Here is a 25,168-nt window from a genome sequence, read left to right as displayed (position 1 = left end):
GCTTCACAAAAAATACCGGGGCATTTAAAAAAACAGACAAAAAGTTAACCCAACACAATTCCAAAAACATGAGTTTTTAGTTGTTGTTTTTTTTTTTAAACAACAACAACTCCTGAAGACAGGAGGTAAAGACTGCGGTTGACTGTTGTTGAGGAGATCCTACTGCTGGAAAAACTGAAACTACAGACTGAGCATGAAAAGAGCACGTTTTAAAAGACTGGGACAAATGGTTGACATATAAAGTGAAGGAAGGACATAAGTAATTTTAATTACTAAAAGAGACAGATTTGATTCACACTGCAGGCTTAGGACTGTTTATATGTTTATGTATCTATTTTTTAGTCTTAGATAGCTTCCAGTTTTGTTCTGGCGTTTTCCTAATTATCATTATCTTTTTATGCTTAAACAAAGCAAAACAAATTCAATTCAATTTTATTTATATAGCGCCAAATCACAACAAAAGTCACCTCAAGGCGCTTCATAGATACAGAGAAAAACCCAACAATCATATGACCCCCTATGAGCAAGCACTTTGGCGACAGTGGGAAGGAAAAACTCCCTTTTAACAGGAAGAAACCTCCGGCAGAACCAGGCTCAGGGAGGGGCGGGGCCATCTGCTGCGACCGGTTGGGGTGAGAGAAGGAAGACAGGATAAAGACATGCTGTGGAAGAGAGACAGAGGTTAATAACAGATATGATTCAATGCAGAGAAGTCTATTAATACATAGTGAGTGAGAAAGGTGACTGGAAAGGAAAAACTCAATGCATCATGGGAATCCCCCGGCAGCCTACGTCTATTACAGCATCACTAAGGGAGGATTCAGGGTCACCTGGTCCAGCCCTAACTATATGCTTTAGCAAAAAGGAAAGTTTTAAGCCTAATCTTGAAAGTAGAGATAGTGTCTGACTCCCGAATCCAAACTGGAATCTGGTTCCACAGAAGAGGGGCCTGAAAACTGAAGGCTCTCCCTCCCATTCTACTTTTAAATACTCTAGGAACAACAAGTAGGCCTGTAGAGCGAGAGTGAAGTGCTCTAATAGGGTGATATGGCACTACAAGGTCATTAAGATAAGATGGGGCCTGATTATTTAAGACCTTGTATGTGAGGAGCAGGATTTTGAATTCAATTCTGGATTTAACAGGAAGCCAATGAAGGGAAGCCAAAACAGGAGAAATATGCTCTCTCTTTCTAGTCCCTGTCAGTACTCTTGCTGCAGCATTTTAGATTAGCTGAAGGCTTTTCAGGGAGTTTTTTGGACATCCTGATAATAATGAATTGCAGTAGTCCAGCCTGGAAGTAATAAATGCATGAACTAGTTTTTCAGCGTCACTCTGAGACAGGATATTTCTAACTTTAGAGATGTTGCACAAAGAAGGTTTTAAGAAATTATAATAGGAATAGTAATGCATATTTGTTTACATGATTTATAAAAGGAAAGGGAATAGTAGAGGTGGGCAGATCAATCCAAATACTGATAGTATCTATATCAGCGCTGGTGCTGGTATCAGATTAATACTAACATGATAGGATCGAGGCTTTGTTTCTATCCCCTAAGTTCAGTATGTAGCCCACTGAATTGCATATATATTATGCAATATATAAATACTATAAATGCAATTATTTAAAAAACATGTTTATATATATATATATATATATATATATATATATATATATATATATATATATATATATATATATATATATATATATATATACACTCAACAAAAATATAAACGCAACACCTTTGTTACTGCTCCCATTCCCCATGGGATGGACGTAGAGACCTAAAATTCATTCCAGATACACAATATAACCATCCCTCCCAAACAGTGGTCACAAATCAGTCCAAATGTGTGGTAGTGGGCACATCTGCTATATTGAGATAATCCATCCCACCTCACAGGTGTGCCACATCAGGATGCTGATCTGACATCATGAGTAGTGCACAGGTGTACCTCAGACTGCCCACAACAAAAGGCCACCCTGGAATGTGCAGTTTTGTCTCACAGCAAAATGCCACAGATGCCACAAGCAATGAGGGAGCGTGCAATTGGCATGCTGACAGCAGGAATGTCAACCAGATCTGTCGCCCGTGCATTGAATGTTCATTTCTCAACCATAAGCCGTCTCCACAGGCGTTTCAGAGAATATGGCAGCACATCCAACCGGCCTCACAACCGCAGACCTCGTGTAACCACACCAGCCCAGGACCTCCACATCCAGCAGGTTCACCTCCAAGATCGTCTGAGACCAGCCACCCAGACAGCTGCTGGAACAATTGGTTTGCACAACCAAACAATTTCTGCACAAACTGTCAGAAACCGTCTCAGGGACGCTCAACTGCATGCCCGTCGTCCTCATCGGGGTCTTGACCTGACTCCAGCTCGTCGCCGTAACAGACTTGTGTGGGCAAATGCTCACATTCGATGGCGTCTGGCACGTTGGAGAAGTGTGCGCTTCACGGATGAATCATGGTTCACATTGTTCAGGGCAGATGGCAGCTGAGAATGTCCCAGTTCTTGCATGGCCAGCATACTCACCGGACATGTCACCCATTGAGCATGTTCGGGATGTGCTTGACCGGCGTATACGACAGCGTGTACCAGTTCCCACGAATATCCAACAACCTCGCACAGCCATTGAAGTGGAGTGGACCAACATTCCACAGGCCACAATTGACAATCTGATAGACTCCATGCGACGATGTGTTGCACTGCATGAGGCAAATGGTGGTCACACCAGATACTGACCGGTTCTGGGTCCCCAGACCCCCAATAGCGCAAAAAACTGCACATTCCAGGGTGGCCTTTTGTTGTGGGCAGTCTGAGGTACACCTGTGCACTACTCATGATGTCAGATCAGCATCCTGATGTGGCACACCTGTGAGGTGGGATGGATTATCTCAATATAGCAGATGTGCCCACTACCACACATTTGGACTGATTCGTGACCACTGTTTGGGAGGGATGGTTATATTGTGTATCTGGAATGAATTTTAGGTCTCTACGTCCATCCCATGGGGAATGGGAGCAGTAACAAAGGTGTTGCGTTTATATTTTTGTTGAGTGTATATATATCAAACATGCACTATGAAAGATGTCTGAATGTTTTTGTGTTGACTGTCATGTCTGTTTTATTTATCACCTACGTCACATTTAACCAGCAGAAGCTGACCAACAGTGCTTCAAAGACAGACATATTTACCTTCCAGGTCACCAATAAAATGCAGTTTCAACAAAAGCTGAATGGTGTTTTTTGTTTTGTTAACTAATTATTGTGACGATTTAGTGACCATTAAAATGTGTTCAAAATTTGCAAACTGATGATAATTCATTTTCTAAATCATGACACACTGCTCTACCGTCCATAAGCTGCTGGTATAGATTCAAATTAATGTAATACGGAGCCTGTATTTACTTGGTTTCGGATCAATAAAAAAACTTGGAGTATTCCACAAGACTAGAACTTAGTTGGTTAAGGTTAAGGTTAAAGTATTCTTAAATGTATGAATGTGATTGGATTAGGAGAATAAAATGCTGCAATATATTTGTCACAATCATAACCAAATTAGTTTTGATTGTGATTTTTTAACTTTCTTTTGTGGTAGAAACCGAACTTTCTTCTAATCATTTTCTAGAATAAACGTTGCTGCTGGGTTGGTCTTTTTTTGGTGTTCATACTTTGCTGACAAAAGTAAATAATAATATTAATAACAACAACATTATTATTGTTGTTGTTGTTGTTGTGTTTTTATTTACTGAAATGACTTTTATTCATGTATTCATTTTCATTATACTGACTGGAGCACTAGTGCATATCTAATATAGTAAAAAAAAAAATTAGTACAGTTTTCAAGGGCTCTGTGCTTAAGCTATACTTACACACGTATATACGCGTATGACGTTGCTGTGTTACGTGATGACGTCCAGTTGTAGGCTCAGCTATGATGGCAGCCGTAGGTTGACATCAATACGATACTGAATATAAAGTATTTAAAAGTTAGCGGAAACTCCCCCGACACTATAACGTGGAACAAACTAACAGTTTTCTGATAGTACACGCTTAAAACACACACCCGCCCGGTTTGGGGAACGGTAAGTTAACGAAGCTACGTTCACCTTTGCTGTATCAAAGTGGCGCCGAGTGTGTGTCTGTGTGTGCGTGCTTGCACCAGTCTCTTTCATGTTCTGCACACAGTCTCAGTTATCTGTGAGCTAGCTGTCCACTTGCAGGAGCTGCTTTGTCTCATTACAGAGCTCCTATTCCTCCTGCCCGTGTTAACTAATGCTAGCTCTGCAGCCTGCTAACTGTTGCAGGTAACCTAGCTAGCCGAAGTGCTGCCGAAAACCCGAGCTAATGCGAAGAGCAGTCGGCTAAGCCCGTCCTGCTCATCATGAGGAGATAGCTGCTCCTCCCACTGGTTCCCTTTATGTAACAACAGTTAGCATACATTATACTAGAATAGAAACACTAACTGCGAGTAAAGTTAGCTTCCCCAGTGTACCACAAGCAGGCTAAAGTTATTTCCTGTGCCCAATATAGAAGCCTCATTTGTTTTCAGTCAAGTGCTGTGTCAGGAATCCTTCTGTGCCTTTGGTTTAGGTGTTAAAGTGCACTTGTTCAGCCCCCTTTAATGTAATATGCTGACCTATGACAGTACACTTATGCACCACGTTGCAGATGTTGTGTTTATATTCAAGTACAATTCTTTATCTCCTTGCATGGTGAAGTGGCACTATGCCCGCAGCTACTGTGGATCACAGCCAAAGAATATGTGAGGTTTGGGCCAACAACCTGGAGGAGGAGCTGAAGAGGATACGACATGTCATTCGAAAGTACAACTACATTGCTATGGTGAGTGGTGCCACAGTCGCGGCGCCTCTCCGTGCCCACATTTCCGTTGTTCATCGTGACTCGTCTGCTTGCAGGACACGGAGTTTCCAGGTGTTGTAGCCAGACCGATCGGAGAGTTCAGAAGCAACGCTGACTATCAGTACCAATTGCTGCGCTGCAATGTGGATTTGCTCAAGATAATACAGCTGGGCCTCACATTTATGAACGAGCAGGGGGACTACCCACCCGGGACGTCAACGTGGCAGTTCAATTTTAAGTTTAACCTCACGTAAGATTGCAATCCGGTCTGTCTGTCTGTTGTATTCCTGCTGGAGCCCCATAGATGGATTGATCAGCTGATAACGGCCCATCAGTGCGTGCAAATAGTAAATCCTTTCTTGACTTTTTTTTTAAACTGCATGTTATACATACGAAGATGCTCCATTGTTTACAGTACTCCTGGCTCGTTCTTAAGTATAATAAACAGACAGCGTTCACTGCTGCTGGAAAGACAGAGATGCTGTCTTGCTTGTGAAATACTGTAACTGCACACACTACTGGGGTTTTGACTCCCTAAAAACCAGCAATACAAAGTTCCCCCAAAATCCTTCTACTGATCAGACTTTATTTTTCTCGTATTCAATTTAGATGTGTCCAGATTTGCAGTTAACTCTGCAGTGTGGACATGCTGTTGCTGTCTGCCTTCTGACAGTAAGAAAACCGTGCCATGCCTTTACTCACTACTGTAGTGTGGCACTGTATCCATCTGTCAATACAAAATGTTGAGAGATTTATCTGATGGGCTTGATCCGCTTTGTGTGAATGCATTTGACAAAGGACTTGGATGTAAAATAAGTTTGTTTCTTTCTGTGTAAAAGTCTCCACTCCAGCTTTAACGGGACATGAATCGTTTCTACATGCAGGCCCGACTGTAAATATTTGGACAGCTTTTGGTCTACGCACTGTTTCAATATGACACTAAGTTTGAAATAAAACAATTAATACTACACTACACTGCCAAGTCTCAGCTTTAATTTTGAGTATTGCATTAAAACTATAGAGAGAAGTGTGTGAGACAGGGGCCCAGAGTTTTGGTGCTCAAAAGTTATTCAAATACACACAAAATCATTGTGTTTGCAGTTTTGTAAGCGACTGCTTTGAGTTTTTGACTTAAAGACAGTTGCAGATGCTTTGCAACCTCCCTGCTGATGATCTCCCAGTCCTCAACTGCTCACGTACAGCTCTTTGCTGCTTGTGTCAGCTACCGCCACCTTTTGGAATGGCGCTCAATCAGAGGGCTGACTCGGCCAGTCGAGAATTTTCCTTCTTTTTACTCTTGTAAGCCTTTTGGTTTTATGTAGAGGATTGTAGTCCTGCTGAATAATGAAACATCCAACAGGTTCTGATGCAATTGGCTGAATGTAAGCACAACTCTGCATTCAACGTATGGCTTCTGCCAGCAGTGAAATCATCAACACCAGTGAGCCAGGGCGTTTGGCAGGGTTACGTGCACGAATCCTAACAGAAGCCCTTCGATGTTAGATGATGATGTGGCATTTTATGTTCCAAGCTTTTCCCTTCCTAGAGATGTTTAATCATTTTAATAGAGGTAAATTTTGGTTTGATCAAACAGAACGTGGTTCCAAAACACTACTTTATTTCTTTTTGTACATTTTTTGCAAACTGCAGCCTGTCAGTGGTGAGAGCTCTGAAGTCATGGACAGGGAGTCGTTTCTTGAAGGAAAAACATGTACGCTGCATCCTGAAGTGCATTCATAGTTTGTTGCTACCATCTATATATTTTTTTCTGCGGATCCACAAAAGACCCAACCAGCTGATTTTGGCAATCAACGTTTTCTTTTAGTTTTAGTTTTTATTTGAACAGAGGATATTCTTCTAGTACATTTCTGTTTAGTTTTGTGGCTTTCTTTTTCTTCACTGTTTGCAGTTTAGGTGCAGTGTGTTAAAGGGTTTGATCTCCCTTACATTTTTGTAATATTCATCTAAACCTACTCAAATGAATCCTGAGACTTGGCATTTTAATTTATTACACTTTTTTTTTTTGTCCCCCAGAAAAAAGCTGTCCAAATTAAACATGAGTTGATTGTCTAATGTTGTAAAATTTCGTACGGCCAGTTTATTTGTCATTCAAGAGCAACATTATAATCCCTAAACTTAAACTGATTACTGACCTGTTACCTAGTTGACTTTGTTGTTTGTGACTTTCTTCCCCTTTAGAGAAGATATGTATGCACAGGACTCCATTGAGCTCCTGACCACTTCAGGGATTCAGTTCAAGAAGCACGAGGACGAAGGCATTGAGACGCTTTACTTTGCAGAGTTGCTGATGACATCAGGTGTGGTGCTCTGCGACGGAGTCAAGTGGCTGTCTTTTCACAGGTATTCTGCTCTGACTTAATCTTCGCAGTGTCATTAGTAACACTTGTGTTTACCTGCTGCTTCACATCCAGAAACTGGCTTATAGCTATTTTATACACACATGGCAGCAAAGGCAGATTTCCACAATTTTTTACTCTTTAATAACAAAGCACTTATTAGAAACACAGCGTTTTACCTTTGGTACACTATCACCGAGTTTGAATATTATATATTACCTTTGTAAAAGCTCTTCAAATATGAGTGTTTGAACCAAATTACATGTCTGCTGAGCTGTTCAGACATGCTGTTTAGTTTCAATTTGAAATTATATTTAACCTGTCAAATAGTTTTGTCTTGTCTCGTCTTTTTAATAAGAAATGTTACAGAGCACCAAGATTATTTAGCCACAAACATGTTAACACCAAAAACACAGCACTGTGCCGTCTTTCTTTGCATGTTGCTTCCAAGCAGCCAGACTTGCTGTCAGGCTTTCTAAAGCTCCTTCAAACTTTTCCTCTGAACACTGACGACTTTTTCACTGATTTTTTTCAAGTGTTTGTACCTGAAAATATTCAGAGGAATGTTTTTTTTTTTCCTGTTTGTTTGTGAAGCCATTTAGCACTGACCTCTGAATCGTCCTAGCATTAAATGCACCTAACTCAAGAGATGAACCAGTGTTGTAGCCACATCTAACACACTACTTTGCAAAGAACTGGTTTTAACTACTAACTTAACTACTTTGTTACTAGCAGATTTTCACAAAAACACATCATTTGTTCTCATTTTTATGTATGAAAAAATACCAAAGAGAAAAAAAATGGGACAAAAAAACCAAAGATTGGGTTTGAAGGTCACTGATGTCACTTTTATTCTCGTCTAGTTTTCTCAGTTGCCACAATGGAATTTATAACTACAGTGTATTTTTATTTCAATGTTTCTTTGATATGAAACTCTTAGTTATCTTTGTTTCCTTGGAGACTGAAAGTGATATAGTATTTGACACCAGCTGCTGTGCTCCTAAGCAACTTTGTTAAAGTGTGTGCTGTGTGTGTTTTACAGTGGCTATGACTTTGGATACCTGATTAAGATTTTGTCCAACGCTAACCTTCCTGAGGAGGAGGTGGACTTCTTTGAGATTCTTCGCCTGTACTTCCCAGTCATTTACGATGTCAAGTACCTCATGAAGAGCTGTAAAAACCTGAAGGTGCTTCTATAAATATTCCAGCAGCATGCACGCAGCATCTCCTGCTTTATTAATTTAATCACCTTGATTTCTGATGCAATCCCTCAGGTTTTACTTTGACTGCATGCACTGATCTCAAGTGTGTTGCTTTCAGGGTGGGCTTCAGGAAGTAGCTGAGCAACTAGAGCTGGAGAGGATTGGACCACAACATCAGGCTGGTTCGGACTCTTTGCTCACAGGCATGGCTTTCTTCAAGATGAGAGAGGTACGTACCCCGTGTTCGAGAGTGGAGAGGATCAGAATAAGGACCCAGTTTATAATACAGGTTAACACGTTATCAACCCAAAACTCAGACGTGTTTAATACATGTAATCAGTTTAAAAACTTCAGTCTCTGAGAAAGGCTGAGAGTATGGTCAACATGAACATAGAGCTGGGGACACTGTAAAAATGGCTTCAAGTCCTAAACCGTTAATGGAGTACTTTTGTAAAACTCTGTGATTTAAAGTCTGCACTTCACTCACATCCTGATTGTTTGACGACTGATCTGACCATAAACTCAACAGTAAAGTGTTTAATGTCATAAATAATATTCAATTCAATTCAATTAATACAGTACCAAATCACAACCACTGTCACCTCAATAATACATACAGAGAAAAATCCAACAATAATATGACCCCCTATGAACAAGCACCTTGGTGACCATGGGAAGGAAAAACTCCTTTTTAACAGGAAGAAACCTCCAGCAGAAGCAGGCTCAGGGAGGGGCGGGGCCATCTGCTGTGATTGGTTGGAGTAAGTGAAGGAAAACAGGATAAAGACATGCTGTGGACGAGAGCCAGAGATTAATAACAGATATGATTCAGTGCAGAGAAGTCTATTAACACATAGTGAGTGAGAAAGGTGACTGAAGAAGAAATACTGAATGCATCATGGGAATCCCTCCGCCTATTACAGCATCACTAAGGGAGGATTCAGGGTCACCTGGTCCAGCCCGAACTATATGTTTTAGCAAAAAGGAAAGTTTGAAGCCTAATCTTAAAAGTAGAGATAGTGTCTGTTTCCCGAATCCAACCTGGAAGCTGGTTCCACAGAAGAGGGGCCTGAAAACTGAAGGCTCTCCCTCTCATTCTACTTTTAAATACTCTAGGAACAACAAGTAGGCCTGTAGAGCGAGAGTGAAGTGCTCTAATAGGGTGATATGGTACTACAAGGTCATTAAGATAAGATGGGGCCTGATTATTTAAGCCGTTGTATGTGAGGAGCCGGACTTTGAATGTAATTCTGGATTGAAGTAAGCAGTAGGCTGGTTTTCCCATAGCAACCAGAAAAGTCCCCACCGTGCTGGCCAAACCTAATAATACAGGTTTATTGCGCTTTGATAGAGGTGGGCAGATCGATTCAAATATCGCAAGTATCGATACTAACGCTGGTACTTGTATTGGATCGATACCAGCATGAAAGAATTGATACTTCACTTTGTTTTTCTTCTCTAGGTTCAGTGCGTTACTCCCAATCATCAGAAAGTAGACATGGCAGTGCAAACAGCGCTTCTTTCACACAGGCTCCACCCCCTCCTCCCTGCTCTGCTGTGTTTAGTTGTTCTGAAGTCATGTGACTTGAATGCTTGAGGAAGCATAGTGTTGACCTTGAATGAAAGCATTACAAACAGTAATGTGTGTTGGAAGGTTTGTTTTATTGTCTTAAATAATTATTCTGGAAAGTTATACCACTATGATATCAATATCACCAATACCAATAACTGATATCGGTAATTTTGGCCCTTTATTTACTTGGTACACTTTGACGTGATCTTTTTTTCACACTTTGTGTGTTATCCTAACCACTAATCGATTGTATTATTGTGTGGGGTTTTTTGTAATCCTTCCCATAGATGTTCTTTGAGGATCATATCGACGATGCAAAGTACTGTGGTCACTTGTACGGGCTCGGCTCAGGCTCCGCCTATGTCCAGAACGGAACCGGAAACGCCTATGAAGAAGAGGCTAACAAGCAGCAGTCGTGACATCGCTCCGAAACTCTTCTCATCCTGCACTTCACACCCAAAATCAGTGCGGCTCTGACGCCAAGCTCCCGAGTGACAATAATAATGGAAGAAGAAAATAACCTACACGTGCATCGTTTAGCAAGCTGTTTCTCAAGTTTCTCATAGGCTCTGCTCACTTTAGACCAATGAATATGATGGTCCAAAAAAAAAAGAATCACCGCTGTCCTCACACATGCAAACAACTGCATGTTTGAGTTTAGTCTTTTATTCCTAAGAGGCAGCGTAGACGGCGTGTGGTCGGTTCAGTTCAATTTAACATGCTTAAAAAGGTGGGATTTTAGTTTTCCTAAAGTGTTCTGTAGAAATGTTTTGCACTTTAAAGCTCTAACCTGATTTTATAAGGAAAGCTGAAAATGTTTCCGGTGTGTTTGTGTGTCTCTCTGGCCTCTTTGTTGCCTTCTCTATGTTCCCATTTCACATTGTGAACATGTAAAGCTGTACGATCACAACTCTCACCACGCTCAGCCTTAATAATAACTGCATTCTTATCTTTTAACTTTTTAATTTATTGGCATGGACTAGTTGCCCCCATTTCAACACTAAGTCCACACAGATTTCCTCTCTGATAGTTGGGGTGTGTTTACATGCACTTGAATCTTGAGGATTTTTCTAATCGGTCCCGTTAATGTTAAGTTTATAACGACCCGAGTAAGAGCTAAGTCCACTGTAATAAGCCTTTTAAAGCGGTGCAGACCATAAAGCAAGTGGATGCCATTTCTTTATTATCAGTTGGTCAGAATGGATGCACACTGATGTGCGTGTAAACATCATGGATACACATCACCTCAGCCAACCAACAAAAATGTGTTGGGAAGAAAAACAGAATGAAAGCTGTAGGAAGTGCCGAGGTAACCACTGAGTAACCACCAGAGAGTCAGTTTTTGTTTTAATTTATAGTTTTAGTGTTGAAATAAAAGAAGAGGAAAGTTTTACTCGAAGTGACGGTGCTTTTTTAACAAGCGGGAGTTCATTTGTAGTTCTGACCTTTGAATTAGACTTTTTGTGCTTTTTGGTTCCCTTCAAGTGTTGCTTTTCCAGTTCATTCATGCCGCATAAAACTGCCGCATGTACAAAAGAAACAAAAACAAGAATAAACGCTGTTGTTGAATAGTATCCTGAACTTGCATAGGTGCGTGTTAAAGCGTAGGCTCACGGCTTATTAACCTCCGGTGACAGAAACTCGACAGCTGAAGCACTTCCCTCTTTCTGCAGTACGTCTTTCTCTCACTGTAACCGAGTCGAAGAAGAATATGCAATAAAAAAGAGGAATGTTTTTAGATGATTTTGTAAATAAAGGCTTGAAATTTTTCTACCATCGTATCTTTCAGTGGCTTCGCGTTCTTCCATTAAAGAATCGAGTGAGACCGAAGATGAGCTCATTTTATTCTTGTAAGGCATCACAACTGTACAGTACATTGCCTCTCACATCCATATAGTCTTTAAGTCATACACAGAAGAATAGAAAAATAGAGATCGAACACTGACTGTCACTATGAGGCTTTTTGTTTTGAGAAGAGCGTACATTCTTTAATTTTCAGTGACGCTTTTAATCGTTTCCAGCCTCAGAAGGTCAAAGTGAACCACACGAAGCGACCGGAGCAGATTTTTTTCTTTTCTTTTTTTTGCTCTGCAGTACATCCACAACATGTGAGATATTAAAACAATCAACAGAATCTGCAGCAGCATCGCACAAAGGCTTGTTTTTGCTGGCGGGCCCTTCATAGACAGAACAGTCGGGAAGCTTTTTGGCCAGCAGTTTGACGTTAGACTGTAGGACATATTTGGCAGGAGGGGGGACTGGGGGAGGGGCGCTGTCATACGCACAGAGCACCACCAGCTTTTAGGTGTGACGGCAACATCCTCATATATGCTATAAAGATCTAGCAGAGCCCTTATTGGAATTTAATTACTACTAACTACTCTTTTCTGTGGTGGGCGGGGGACACGTTCACTTCACAAGGTGTGTTTGCGTTGACATCCTGAGATGAGAGCATGCATCATTTCATCAACTTGCACAATACTCAACACAGCGGGTGGAGAAACCTGCCCCCAGCCCCTCAAACGACAAAAAAAGAAACAGAAAAAGAAAAATGTCTGAAGGAATGTCAGTTATATAGCACATTAACATCACTACTAATCTATACTCAGAGCAAACATTTGGCAAACTGCATCTACTCGAGCGCTACGCTGTGAGAATGACTGAAAACGAACAGACTTGCAGACTTTTGAACTGGGACGTACAAAAGCAGCTCACTTATAGTTCAAAGTGCAAAAAGTCCGCTCTTCTGTTGCTGCTCTGTGCTTGTCTGTATAGAAAAAAGAAAACGGGATAATTGGAATGCAGTTTCAAATACGGTCGACTTGTTCCAACTTTCAGGCAGCAGCAGATAATAACGATAAGAGAAGTAAATGACGATTATTATGTTTTCCTCCGGTTTGTTAGCGAAGTCAGTCTCTCATAAGCATGGTGCACTAATGGAAAACGACAAATATGATGTCACCACCACGTCACGTTCTGATAGGCACGGACACAGAGGAGGGGGCAGCATAGACCTGCGAGACAAAACAAGGAAACATGAATTTTAAAAATATAATCCTGAATCTCATTCTGCAGGTAAGGTGTGCGTGAGCGTAAACATACTTTTCTGGTTTGTAGTGTCAAACGTGGTTACGCCTCGTTCTCTATGGTCATCCCTGGGTTACTGGCACCTGAATCAAACACACAGGTGGAACATTACTCAACATCTTGGAGTGCAGTACTGTGCAAAACTCCTGAGCTCGCACTCAGTTTTTAACATTTTAACTGGAAAATGGGAAATAGGTGCAGCAATCCATGACTGATGGTGCTCCACACACACACATATATATTTCACTGCACTGCGTGTTTGGGATTTTTGCCATGCAAAAAAGAATAATAATTCCATAAATTATGACAACATCCCAAACACGACCGAGGGGAATCCAGCCCAAACCATTACAGAGCCTCCAACGTGTTTTACTGATGGCTGTCAACACAACCGTCTCTCCTGTACGGTGGCCCTGAGTGGACAAAAACAGACTGCAACTTAAGAAAACACCAGCAATAAGAAAAACGCTGCAATAAGAAAAACGCTGCAAAAGCACACAAAACACAACGGAAATAGGAAAAAAGAAATAGAAAAAACGAAAACAAATAGGAAAAAACAGATTTCCAAAAGCAAGGGAAGTGTTTTTGGGGAGACAATAACTCGACGGACCAGTTGCAGGAACCAAAATATGCTAGGTGTGTGTTAATCTGATGATTCATATAATACTGATGACGAATTTTTAGGCTAATAGTTAGGCTAACACACTTACCTCTCATCTTTTCTTTCCTCATAAAACCGATAGATCCTCCACTTCTTTTAAGTGTCTCCCAGAGCAATTCTTAGCATATTTTGGTTCCTGTAACTGGTCCGTCGAGTTATTGTCTCCCCAAAAACACTTCCCTTGCTTTTGGAAATCTGTTTTTTCCTATTTCTGTTTTCATTTTTCCCCTTTGTTTTGTGTGCTTTGCAACGTGTTTCTTATTGCTGGTGTTTTCTTAAGTTGCAGTGTGTTTGGCCTCTCAGGGCCACCGTACTCCTGACCTCCTTCGCACATACTAACAATGTTTTGAGCCAAAATTTTCAAATTTGCATTCATCACCCCATGAGGCCTGATTTTCAGTCTGGTTCGTGTGATTTGGCATACCTCAGCCTTTGATCAATAGCTACTAAAAAAAAACCATTCCTCTGAAAATGAGTGGCTCAAGACCTTGGTACAGTGCTGCTGTTTTATCATCAAGCAGCTGCGGAGAACCCTACAGAAGGAGCATCATCTTACCCTTTCTGTCCTTGTCCGTTGCAGTTTCATTCTCTGACCAGGAGGGGGTGCTGGTGAGCAGACGACTCTGGCTTTCTCTGAGTGGTTTGGAGGGGAACTGACGGCCCTCTGCTGCACTAAGATTACACAAACAGAACCGGGGGTGAAAATCAATGCAAAATGTTCCTGTAATCTAAACCTGGAGACCCATCACTGATAATGGAGCTGCTAACAGGTGATCTATTTTCTTGCATGGATGGTGTTATTTTTTACTCACCTCTTGTTGGCTGGGTTGGAGCCAGTTGGTGAGGAGGGCTGCTCCGGATCCAGATTCACCAGGCAGGTTGGGAACGAACAGCCATCGCCTAAACTGTAAGGCCACCAGACAAGAAGAAGCACAGTTGTCATGATCCAATTACTGCAGACTGTAAGTGTTCTATGTTATGGATGCATATTTAAGTTTAAGCAGATTCTGTTAAAGCAAACCTGTGTATGTTTTTACTGAATATGAGTCCCTTGAAATTATAGGATTAAAAAAAGCTAAACATTAAAGCATGTATGGATAATCAAGGCAGGAAAACGACTCTGCAAAGTTAGTTATGCAATGCAGTGTTGTTAGGTAACACTAGCCACCAAAAACTGCTATTCATACCAACCGCTGTGAAATGCTAAAAGCTGCAGTTCCTCTAGTGGCCACTTGAGCCCGCCACCAACATTCCGTCAAACCCCATCGACTACAGTGTTAAAAAAATCCAACTTTACAGCACAAATAAGCACGGTTACAGCTTTTCTCTTTAAAACATCAGATATTTACATTTAAATAACAGCATAGCTTGGCGTGTAGTTAATTGTAACGTGACATCCAGGAAGTCCATGTTCCATTTTTATCGCAGGTCAGATTCTTGTTACTTTGCAGTTCATATAGCTGTCACTGCCAAATTGCTGTATAGTCACAAAATAATATTTAAGCTGCAAAACTGGAGCATCAGCATCAACTCACAGCGGTGATGTTGCTGTTTCCTGAGATCTAATGCTCTGCTGCTGTCTCTTCTGGGACTTTCTGTCTCTTTTGAACCATTTTGTTTCAAACTAAGTGGCGATGCTCAGCAATCCCTGAGCTCACTGCTGACTTCATTCATTCATGGCTGCTTTGACAACGTTGTGTTTAAATATGCTAAAATAATTCCCTAAACTGCTTCTTTTTTTTTACAACATTGCCTGAAGGACATGATTATGAAGAAGATAAATGTGAATTCCCCACATGACTGTAAGTGTAAATGTTTATGCCGGCATTATTCAGAGCTGGTTTTGATCTAATAATATAACATTCTGAATAGGCTGTTTGTATGACTTTACTTAAGATACCAGGGGGAAAAAAAACATAAAAGAATGCTCTGATATCATGCTTGGACATTTTTCAGTCACATATTAGCCTCTCAGCAGGTGTGGGATGATTATAATTCTACTGATCACATTATTGTATCCTGAAGCAGCTCCTCGAGTCTCTGACCTGATTGCTCTTCAGGCTAGACTGAAATTTTAGTGGTCATCGGGGTTTATAAACTGTAAAATAACCCTCTGTAGGCTGGTGTTAATCATTTATGACTGGTTCAAATGCTTTGTCTGGTATTTGAGAAGTGGTTTTCAAGCTGCTTTTGATGAGCTCACCTGGAGAAGACAGGGATTGGCCAGTATTTGACTTCATCGCCAAACACCTGGCGGAAGTTCTTGCTGAAGCCCAGACTGAAGCCGTTCTTATCTGTGCCGTGACGAAACACAGGAGAACGCACTGCCTCTGTAACAGCAGATGAGGAGAAGAAGAAGAAGAATTAGAAACACAGCACTCCCTCCTCAGCCTCTGCACAATCTGCTAATTTTAAACTGGAGCTCGATCAAACAGCGGATCATCGCGGGACCCGCTCAGGCTGAACTGTGGCATCGAGAAAACAACTCTGAATCAAAGTGTCTTTGTTGTGCAGGAAAAACTAGATCTCAGGCTGTTTCGCCAGGTGTGACTTCTCCCTCTGAACACCGTATCAGTGTCTCTTACTAAGCTGCTTACTGCTCCCAGCCTTGTGTCTTTGCATTACACTGTAACATACTCCCCTGGATAATCCACTCTCCTCCACGCACAGGGACAAAGTGTGCCACTGTGCACGCATAATGGGAAACTCCTCTGTCTGACAGCAGCCCAAAGAGGCTCATCAAGGCAGTGTGCTGATGAGAATGGTGACAGATGGAGAAAGGGGGGGAAAAAGGCATACAGCATCCTTCATCATTAGTGCAAAGACGATGCTGTGCAAACAGAGGAGGCAGATTCCTAGAAAACAGAGCGCTGGTGTCCAGCTGAGGCTTTGCAAACACTGCGTCAAAACTCAAAACACACAGACGCACGCATGCGGGCGCGGAGGACGCTACCTACCGAGAGTGGATCTGTTCTTGCAGACGAGCCAGCAGTGATAGATGAAAAGCGAAGCCAGGCTCACGGAAAACATGGAGGCCGAGAAGAAGAGGAAGAGGATGTGGAACTTTGCCTGAGTGTCTGGGAGGCCGTTCTGAGAAGGGAAAAACACACACACACACACTTTAACAGAGCTACACCGGCACAAAGCTGACACAAGAATAAACTAAATCTCATCAGCGGGTTTTCTCTAACTGGAGAGACTTCAACTAGCTGTTTTAAGGGAAGCAGTCTCTAATTTAGTAGCTGGTTGGTTCATACCAGGTATTCTTTTAGGCGGAAATGTGCTCTACCTCCAGCCTTGTGAAAAAGGGTAAAACATAAATATTCATCTGTGATTAAACAAGTTGTTTAAAAACAACAACAGCAACAACAACAACAACAACACATTCACGCACGGACATATTACACCATGATCGCTTCGTACTTACAGTCCAAAACTTGATGAAGTACTGAAGATCCGTAGCAGTTATAAAAAGGCAGTAGAGTAGCGAGTACAACAAAAACAGCATGAAAAACTTGTAGTTGGCGAATCCCACACAGTTGTTCACCCTGCAAAATAACGAATGGATGAAAGGACGCAGGCTGCTGATGGAAACGATTGTATGCACACTTCAATATTCCTGAGACAATTCGGACACGCTTTACATCGCTGTGCAGAGCAGCAGGGATGGGCTAGGGGGAGGGACCTTTTTTAATGTTAGCTAATGAAACTAAGCCGACAGAAAGCAGCTGTTACATTTGTGTCTATTATTTCAGCTTTTTAAAGGGGTTTTTATAATAAAAACGCATAGCTCAGTCAACAAAAGGGGAAGATACAGTCTGCCAGGCAGCAAAGTGACAGAAATGTAGTGTTTCTATCAGGTGTTTGTGAATTTGTTTGTGTTTTTTAGCTGGAAAAATCATCAACCAGCAATTAGTCCTTTTAACCAATCAGAGGCCAGCACAGGTGTGTGTGGTTTCACTCCCAAATAAAACCAGCTAATTAAATAAATAACTAGAAATCTCAGATTTTATTGCTTCATGTCCCAGTATAAACTATATACACAGTTCCTACTGATTCTCCTGTTTTTCCCCTGAACACCAGATATGGTGCATTATTCACAAGAGAGCCAACAAGCTGATCGTGTTTACCAAAAATTAGACACACTAGGATCGGATTTGTCTTGTCTCCCTCTGCTGCCAGAACCAGCTGGTAGCTTAGAGTATCAAATCAAGCTGTTTGTGCATCTACGTCAGGGGTGGGAAACTTTTTCTGTTTTTCCAGAAGGCTTTACTGACTTAGATAAAAATGAAAGCTGGAACACCGAATCAAAATTTGCTCAGAGGTGATGATGAAATTATTGGAAGCAGAAATGAAAATTCCACCAAAAAATTAGTCTATATTTTTTTCCACTAGCCTGATATGCAACACTTCCATTATGAAACTGTTAAGGGCAGAGTGGGCTGGGCTGTGTGGTCTAAACGAGGCCTGTTTGCTAGTTATCTTGAATGCTCTGGCAATGTGGTGCAATCTCAGTATGATGGATTGCAGTGAAACTCTATTGCTGTGGGGCTTTACTGAAAGGGAATTTATATCGCTAAAGAGCATAAGTGCACGTGAGTACAGCGGTGCACTAATGCAGTGTCAATAATCCAATACTGTGTGTTAAATAAAAGACAGTCACTCCATACCAGGGGCAGTGGTGATCCATCTTCAGGATGCATCTGTAACACAGTAGGGTGAGACGTCAGTGAAACTGTGAGTAACTCTCTGTGCACCTGCGTGCGGCGAATAGTGCGGTCTGTTCTCTAAAGGTGCATGAGCGAGGAGCCGTACTTATCACAGACTGAACAGTGGTGACATCGATCAGGCTTCAGCAGCTGGCAGCGGTCACAGAAACGGATTGCTGAGGAGACACAGCCAATTCAATCACACAGCCGTCAGCAGCAGTACCAGCAGCCTCTCCTAACTCCTGACCACAGACTAACAAGGTGACAGGCGCTGAAATGAGCTCTGAGAGCTGCGCGTCAGTCTTGACTATTCCAGCTGTTCTGCCTCAGCGGCACCGCGTGCCGTTACTGTACCTCCGGAGTTGGTGCGGGTGTAGATGGGCAGATCCTTGGCTATCCTCCTCAGGATTTCCTGCTGAGACTCTCCCCGATCTTCACGCTCCAGCAGCTCCTTGTCAGAGTGGGACAGGTGAAACTATGGAGGGCAGAGCACGGAGGGAAAGGCAAACAACACCTGTGATTTATCAGCAGACCAATCTCCCATCACTGCTGTTCACCGCCCCTTTGCATTTGTTAAAACCGATTGAATTATTCTGCCAGATAAGCCCCATGCTGTGTGAGAATCAGTAATGCGGGAATTTCTACTACTGTGAAAGCCAACTTAGCAGGGCACTTTCTTCCATTTGTTTCTGGGTTTTCTTTTGGTGTTTTTTTTGGGGTGGGGTGGGGGGCTTTCTCCAGCCCTCGCAGCCACCGGGACAATTTATAACCGAACACTGGAAACAAATAACCATAACAAACAGCACAGCACATGTAAGTCTGGACTTTTATTCCAATGATTGCTGCCTGCGTGTCTGCGGTTCGCCTCTGTGGAAATTGCAACCGTGGCTTTTCTCTTAAGATGTATGCATGCGTTCACCCCGCGGGGCTTAAGTGCTGTGGCCAGGATCAGAGCCATTAAGAGTGCAGATCCAGGCACTTCCACTGGAGAGTATTATTAGTCTAAATGCAGCATTCAATCACACGGGGAAGCGCTAAACTACAGCTTCCCTTCACACTGCGACATGCACGCTGCGTCACGGTCGGACACACTCACCTCCTTCAGGGGGTTCATGGGCTTGGTGAAGATGGTTTGCCAGTACGCCCACACAAACATGATGAAAACGACATGGTACACCAGCAAGTATACGACTGCAAGCAAAAACAAGAAAGAAGAACACCAGCGTCAATTTTCAGCGGTGCGCGTACACTCCATTGAACAAGAACGATGTTGGTGATTCAGTTTCGCCTTTTTCATTGGAAAATCGGTAGAGTATTAAAAATCAGCCTGCGGTAATTATTATTTGTTGTTGTGCCAAACACTGGGACGGTGTAAATCAAAGTGAAGGAGAAATCGGGCTCAATGAACAAGTTGTATAAACTCAGCATTGAGCCAATCATGGCTTCAGTATGCAGCTTAATTACTTTTAAGATGCCTTAAGTGTGTGCTGATGGAAATTTTATTGCAGGCACAGAATCCATTTACAGAGAGTCTCTTTGATTATTTCCTCTGCTAAAGCGAGCGCCAGGGTGGAAGTGTGCCATTGCTGTTTGTCAGCAAAAACAACTGAGCTGAATTTCATGAAACTTGGTAGGAAGCATGTGAAAGAGAGTCTGGAGGTGGAGGTATGCTCTGGAGAGAAGAAGAATGAAAATCTATAGTAGAAGCAAGACAGAATGCATCTGCGTGAATAGTGGAGGTATAACAGTGGAGATGCAAGGAGGTAGTGAAGGTGGATGAGCTTAAATGCCTGGTGTCATCCAAAGCAACAGACAATGCATAAGAGAGGTGAAGAAGAGAGTGTGGGCAGGGTGGAGCAGGTGGAGATGAGCATCAGGGGGTTTGTGACAGAAGGATAGCATCAAGAAACAAAGGGAGGGTTTACAAGATGGTAGTGAGGTTATAAATTGTAATAAACTATAAGACAGGAGGCGGACTTGGAGGTGTCAGAGTTGAGGATGCAAAGGTTTTCATTGGGAGTGACCAGAATGGACAAAAACAGCTCAGGTTGGAGATTAAAGCTAAAGAGGCAAGGCTGAGATGGTTTGAACGTGTGCAGAACAGGAAAAAGGAGGTTGAAGATGGAGCTGCCAGGCAGGAGGAAAACAGGAAGACCTCAGAGAAGGATGTAGAGAAGGAGGACATGCAGAGGGCTGGTGTGACAGAGGAGGACGCTGGAGGCGGGGTGAGATGGAGGCAGATGATCTGCTATGGAGACCCCTAAAGGGAGCGGCCGAAGAGAGACAAAGACGCAATATAATTAAAATTGAACTGAACTGAGATCAGTTTCATGTAACTGGAATTTTCCAACTATGACAATGAAGTTTACAGCGTAACAGCTTAATAGGTCTTCTGACAAAGCAATTAATTTATATTTCCATGCATTTTAACATTATTTAGCCATGTTTCTTTTTTAAAAAATAGGTGGAATCTAACCTGTCGGTGACATTAAATGCTACTAGTTATCAGGATTTATCCTCTGGAGAGTCTGAATATTTAACTCCATCCAACTTCCCTCCTTAAAAAGACTGCTGAAAACAAACCACTCCTGTCTTTATTTGGTGTCTTTGAACTTACCTCCATATTGTGAAATGCACACTAAATAAAAACCTTTAAACATACAGTTTAATGACAAAACCCAATGGCACATTTCCAGCTGGAGGGCTTACCTTTGCAAAGACTAAAAGGCCACTCAGCTCAACACCTAACAGAGAACAGCTGCCTCATGGAGCTCAGGATGATAAACGCCATTATAAAGCACTTACCCTTTTCTCCTGTGTCTTCAATGGACTCTGAAGAATGGAAAAGGAAACAGTGAAAAGGCACAGTCAGACTACCAGAAACAGATTTTTCACATATGCATTTCTTCCTTAACTTGGGGATGACCCACGTGTGGGGTGGTTCTCATTGTGACTGTCAACATGCTCGGCCATCAGTCAGCGCCTGAATTGAAATCAGCAAAACGGAGAAACGCTGACTCTGTAGAGCCTCCGTCCCAACGTCGGGTCTCACACCAGTCACAAAATCAATATGCAACACGCTCCCTGTCAAACAGTTTGACTCATTGTTCCTCCATAGCTGAGCATTGAGTACAGGTAGTGAAAAACAAAGGAGCATCCTGCACAGCGAGTGTGTCTGTGTCTGAGTGTGTGAATTCCCACTGAAGGGACCGGGTGAAGCTGGAGGCTGACAGGAGCACCTGGATGAGCATCCCAAAAAAACCTGCACACGGACACACGGACACACACACACCTTCAGCGCTGGACTAAAACATTAGAAAGGCAGAGGTTAAGACCTGTTGGGAAATTTCCTGTTGGTGTTTTTTACATTTACCTCAAAGCAATGATTAGTTAAGCATACGGAATCATCTATCTTTGGCAATCAGGCAGTAACGCCAAGGAGTTGAATCGTGGCACACAGTCAAAAACTGTGTGCATGTTGCCATGCCAGCATAAAAACCCCAGAGTCTGACGGTGTGTGTGTTTGATTAAGGACATGTACATGGATCAGCGCTCCCTAATCGTGTTTGCATTCCTGACAAAAAGTGTCTCCAAAAATGGACAAGAAGCTAAACAGCATCTGACTTCAGTTCTTTAACAATCTTTAAAAGGCGATTGTTCAAAAGGCTGATGTTGTGGGTGAGGGTGGGGGGGGGGGGGGGTTGCGGGAAAGTGGGTCAACCTCAGATTGCTTGGGGGTGAATTATGTAAGCCAGACAATGGGATTAACATGAGCTGATGAGCGAGCTGTATCAGCTGATGATGCTTTCACACAACTGACTCTGTGTATGGCTGCGGAGAGCACGCTGGCCCCGAGCGGCCACTTTCCTGGCCTGCTGCTGCTGTTTTCATCAGCCCGTTCCATGTGACCCGAGAGCATCGCTGTTGTTTCCCCGTTGTTCAGCAAAACAGTGCAGTTTTATAAAGAAAAGGCTATTTTTCTATTCCCCTGAAGTAATGAAAGAAGTCTTGTGGGTGGCGGCAGACACGTGGTGACCTGTAATTCTAGAAGAGGTTCATCGTGGGACAGGATCTAGCTGCTGTGTCATGACACTATGACTCCTGCACACTCTAAGCTCTGGTGTCTGTCTAAATTTGGAGAAGATCAGATAAAGGATCAATCAGCCAGAACATCAAACTGCTTCTGTTTGGTCTCATTAGATGTTCTCCATTATTGTGCCCCCCCCCCTTCTTTTTTTCCCCCTTTTTTGTGACAGAGCAGATTTTCTTTCCTTGTGGTCTGACAATGTGCCAAATGGAGCACAAGAGTAGGCTGCCGAGACTCCACTGAGACATCCTAGAAACCATTACTCACTATCCAGGTCAACTTTGTGCTCACTGTTCACCGAGGAGGCTCGCCGTCTGTAACCGCGCCACCCAATAATCAGCTGCAGGAGGGGAAGTGAAGGAAGGATGCCTGACTAAAGCCATAAGAGACTTTTATTGCTATAGGATAATGCCTGCAGTGTTTGTCACACGATGAAGCTACTGCAAACTGAACCTGAAGCTATTACAGTAAGACTTTAAGATAGTGCTGATAGAGGCGTTAGAATCAGATAATCTGAGACAGATGGTCCAATCCCAATCTCACACCCTGTGCTACATACTTCATAATAAAAGCAGGCTGCACAGTCCTCCAGTTGCACTGTGAAAATACACATTTCTCACTTGCCTGCAACAATATGCTGACAACTGGCTGAAGTGTTGTTGTCATGTGACTGTCCACACACACACACACACACACACACACACACACACACACACACACACACACACACACACACACACACACACACACTGCGTGAACAATAAAGACATTCTTGTGAATGCCAAAATAAAATAAATAAATAACAAGCCTGATTCACAAACTGCTGAAAGGGAAATGTGTTTCCACCCAATCTCAAAAAATCCACACACACACACCAGTTAGGGGCATTTCCCCTTTCCTCACACACACTCTCTCTCTCTCTTACACACACACATCATCCCCCCTTACTACCGAGACAGCTCATTCTTACCTATGCAAAGCTGCAAAACATACGCGTAGTATGACCACGCCACTATCAGAGCGATGAACAGGACCGGGATCCAGTACAAAACTCTCTGACAGCCTCGCTTGATACTACGCGAGCCCGACGGTGCCATAGTCTAGGAGCGGATCATTTCCCGTGCGCATTCGCGTGGTGCTCTCCCCTCTTCTCCCCCGCTGCGTGTGTGTGCGTGTCTTCCCGTAGACTGTCACTGCATCGTAGCTCCGGCTCTGATCAGCCTAATCGACAGCTCAGACGCAACATCCTAAACCAGCCTCCCGCCCTGCCTCCTCCTCCTCCTCCGCTGCTGCTGGTGGTGGTGGTGCTGCTTGCACCGCTCTCCCCTCTGATCGTCCTGCTCGACTACTAGTACAGACTACAACAACACATCAGACGGCTCACGCACACCTGTGCACGAGCTCAAGCACACATTCACTACGAGTCCGCGCTCGCCTGCTTCCCCACAGGTTGCCATGACGTCCGCGGGATGCTGCAAGCCTGGCACATTTTTCAGCGCGCGCAGAAAATGGGTTCAGCAAGTTCAGACGGACTCGTGCGCGCGCGCCGACTACAAATATAGGTCCAGTCTACACAAGACTGTGAGGTCAGTTGTACCTCTCTGGTCTGTTTTATTTTTTTTGTTCAGATGGAGTGAGTGATGTGATTCAGCTCCTTCCTCACACACTCATCCTGCTCTCTGTGTTCTTGTTTGTTTGTTCGCTCTTCTGTCCCTCTCTCTCCGTCCTACCTTTGTGTTTAATCATTGCTTGACAGTGGAGGCGGAGGTCTGCGCGATCCAGCTGCTTCTACTGCATCTCCACCTGCAAAATATTCTCGCAGTCCTGCCGCAGGATGCTTTGTACAGGCAGACTGCACACTATAGCGTGTGCCATATTTTGCACAGTGATTTATGATTTTTAAAAAAGCAAAGAACTGGAGGTTCAAAGGGAAACAGAAACAAATATCCCATAAAAATGTAAGTAAAGAGCACCTTCTTAGTATTTTAAAAGGGATAGGCACACATTAGATTATAAATATTAGTATTAATATGTAATAGTATGTAGTGTTTGCCCTTACATTTACTCATTCCTGGGTGCGGGCTGTATTCTAACCTCCTTTTCTCATTTCATATCAACACATGCTCCAGTTGTGTAGGCTACAGCGTTAACATGGCCTCTTATTTAGAAGGGAGAACATATATTTTTCCCCTTCAGACTGTGTTGTAGAGAATCCTAACCCTCCCCTTCTTACATTGAAAGAAACATTAGTATAGAGGAGCAGGCTGTTTTAGAGTACCCTGACACAGTATGCCTTTGAGATGCAGGCTGTTATTGTGACATTTTTTCTCCTTGATTCAAAAAGGGCAACCCTGAAGGCACGTGCAAAGTTGTGCAGCCATGTCTTTTCAAAAGTTGATGTTGCATGGTTAGGGCCAGGGCATGACACCACAAACCTTTGCAGGTCTAAAGCTTCTTAATCTTCGGAGTGAAGACTGAGAGAGAGCACGCCAAAACTCCGCACAGTAACATCTTGCATCCCAACGGCATACCCAGTCAGGATGCTCTATAATACAGCCTGCACTCGTAGAGTAATGTAAGAAGAGGAAGTTAGCAAACAGAAAAAAGGACAGTGCGAA

The 25,168-nt window shown here is 42.8% G+C and overlaps 2 protein-coding genes across 2 annotated transcripts; one reads left to right on the top strand and one right to left on the bottom strand.

The window, feature by feature from the left end:
• Positions 1-3,924: 3,924 nt before the first annotated feature.
• cnot7 (CCR4-NOT transcription complex, subunit 7) lies at positions 3,925-11,678 on the top strand. Its single transcript, XM_085420152.1, has 7 exons — positions 3,925-4,096; positions 4,733-4,856; positions 4,931-5,124; positions 7,074-7,235; positions 8,274-8,418; positions 8,552-8,662; positions 10,294-11,678. Exons 2-7 carry the CDS (start codon positions 4,740-4,742, stop codon positions 10,423-10,425), a joined length of 861 nt encoding a protein of 286 aa, XP_085276278.1. The 5' UTR covers positions 3,925-4,096; positions 4,733-4,739; the 3' UTR covers positions 10,426-11,678.
• Positions 11,679-11,845: 167 nt separating this feature from the next.
• Positions 11,846-23,810, bottom strand: zdhhc2 (zDHHC palmitoyltransferase 2). Its single transcript, XM_085420139.1, has 13 exons — positions 23,521-23,810; positions 21,269-21,295; positions 19,560-19,654; positions 18,818-18,938; positions 18,570-18,639; positions 18,425-18,457; positions 17,182-17,302; positions 16,712-16,844; positions 15,958-16,084; positions 14,567-14,659; positions 14,311-14,426; positions 13,109-13,176; positions 11,846-13,020 (listed from the first exon to the last, which is right to left on the bottom strand). Exons 1-12 carry the CDS (start codon positions 23,645-23,647, stop codon positions 13,136-13,138), a joined length of 1,104 nt encoding a protein of 367 aa, XP_085276265.1. The 5' UTR covers positions 23,648-23,810; the 3' UTR covers positions 11,846-13,020; positions 13,109-13,135.
• Positions 23,811-25,168: the final 1,358 nt, after the last annotated feature.

Source organism: Rhamphochromis longiceps, linkage group LG2 (assembly GCF_057381845.1).
Source record: "Rhamphochromis longiceps isolate RC_006_pf linkage group LG2, R_longiceps_female_GT1.1, whole genome shotgun sequence".
NCBI lineage: Eukaryota > Metazoa > Chordata > Actinopteri > Cichliformes > Cichlidae > Rhamphochromis > Rhamphochromis longiceps.
This window is presented reverse-complemented; position numbering and strand designations above follow the sequence as displayed.

Coding starts and splice junctions, on each gene's coding strand:
- zdhhc2 (XM_085420139.1), bottom strand. CDS start 23,647: ATGGCACCGTCGGGCTCGCGTAGTATCAAGCGAGGCTGTCAGAGAGTT. Junction 18,939..19,559: donor CCATGAACCCCCTGAAGGAG/GTGAGTGTGTCC, acceptor TGCCCTCCATAG/TTTCACCTGTCCCACTCTGA. Junction 16,085..16,711: donor CAAGAACAGATCCACTCTCG/GTAGGTAGCGTC, acceptor CTGCTGTTACAG/AGGCAGTGCGTTCTCCTGTG.
- cnot7 (XM_085420152.1), top strand. CDS start 4,740: ATGCCCGCAGCTACTGTGGATCACAGCCAAAGAATATGTGAGGTTTGG. Junction 7,236..8,273: donor AAGTGGCTGTCTTTTCACAG/GTATTCTGCTCT, acceptor TGTGTTTTACAG/TGGCTATGACTTTGGATACC. Junction 8,663..10,293: donor CTTTCTTCAAGATGAGAGAG/GTACGTACCCCG, acceptor TCCTTCCCATAG/ATGTTCTTTGAGGATCATAT.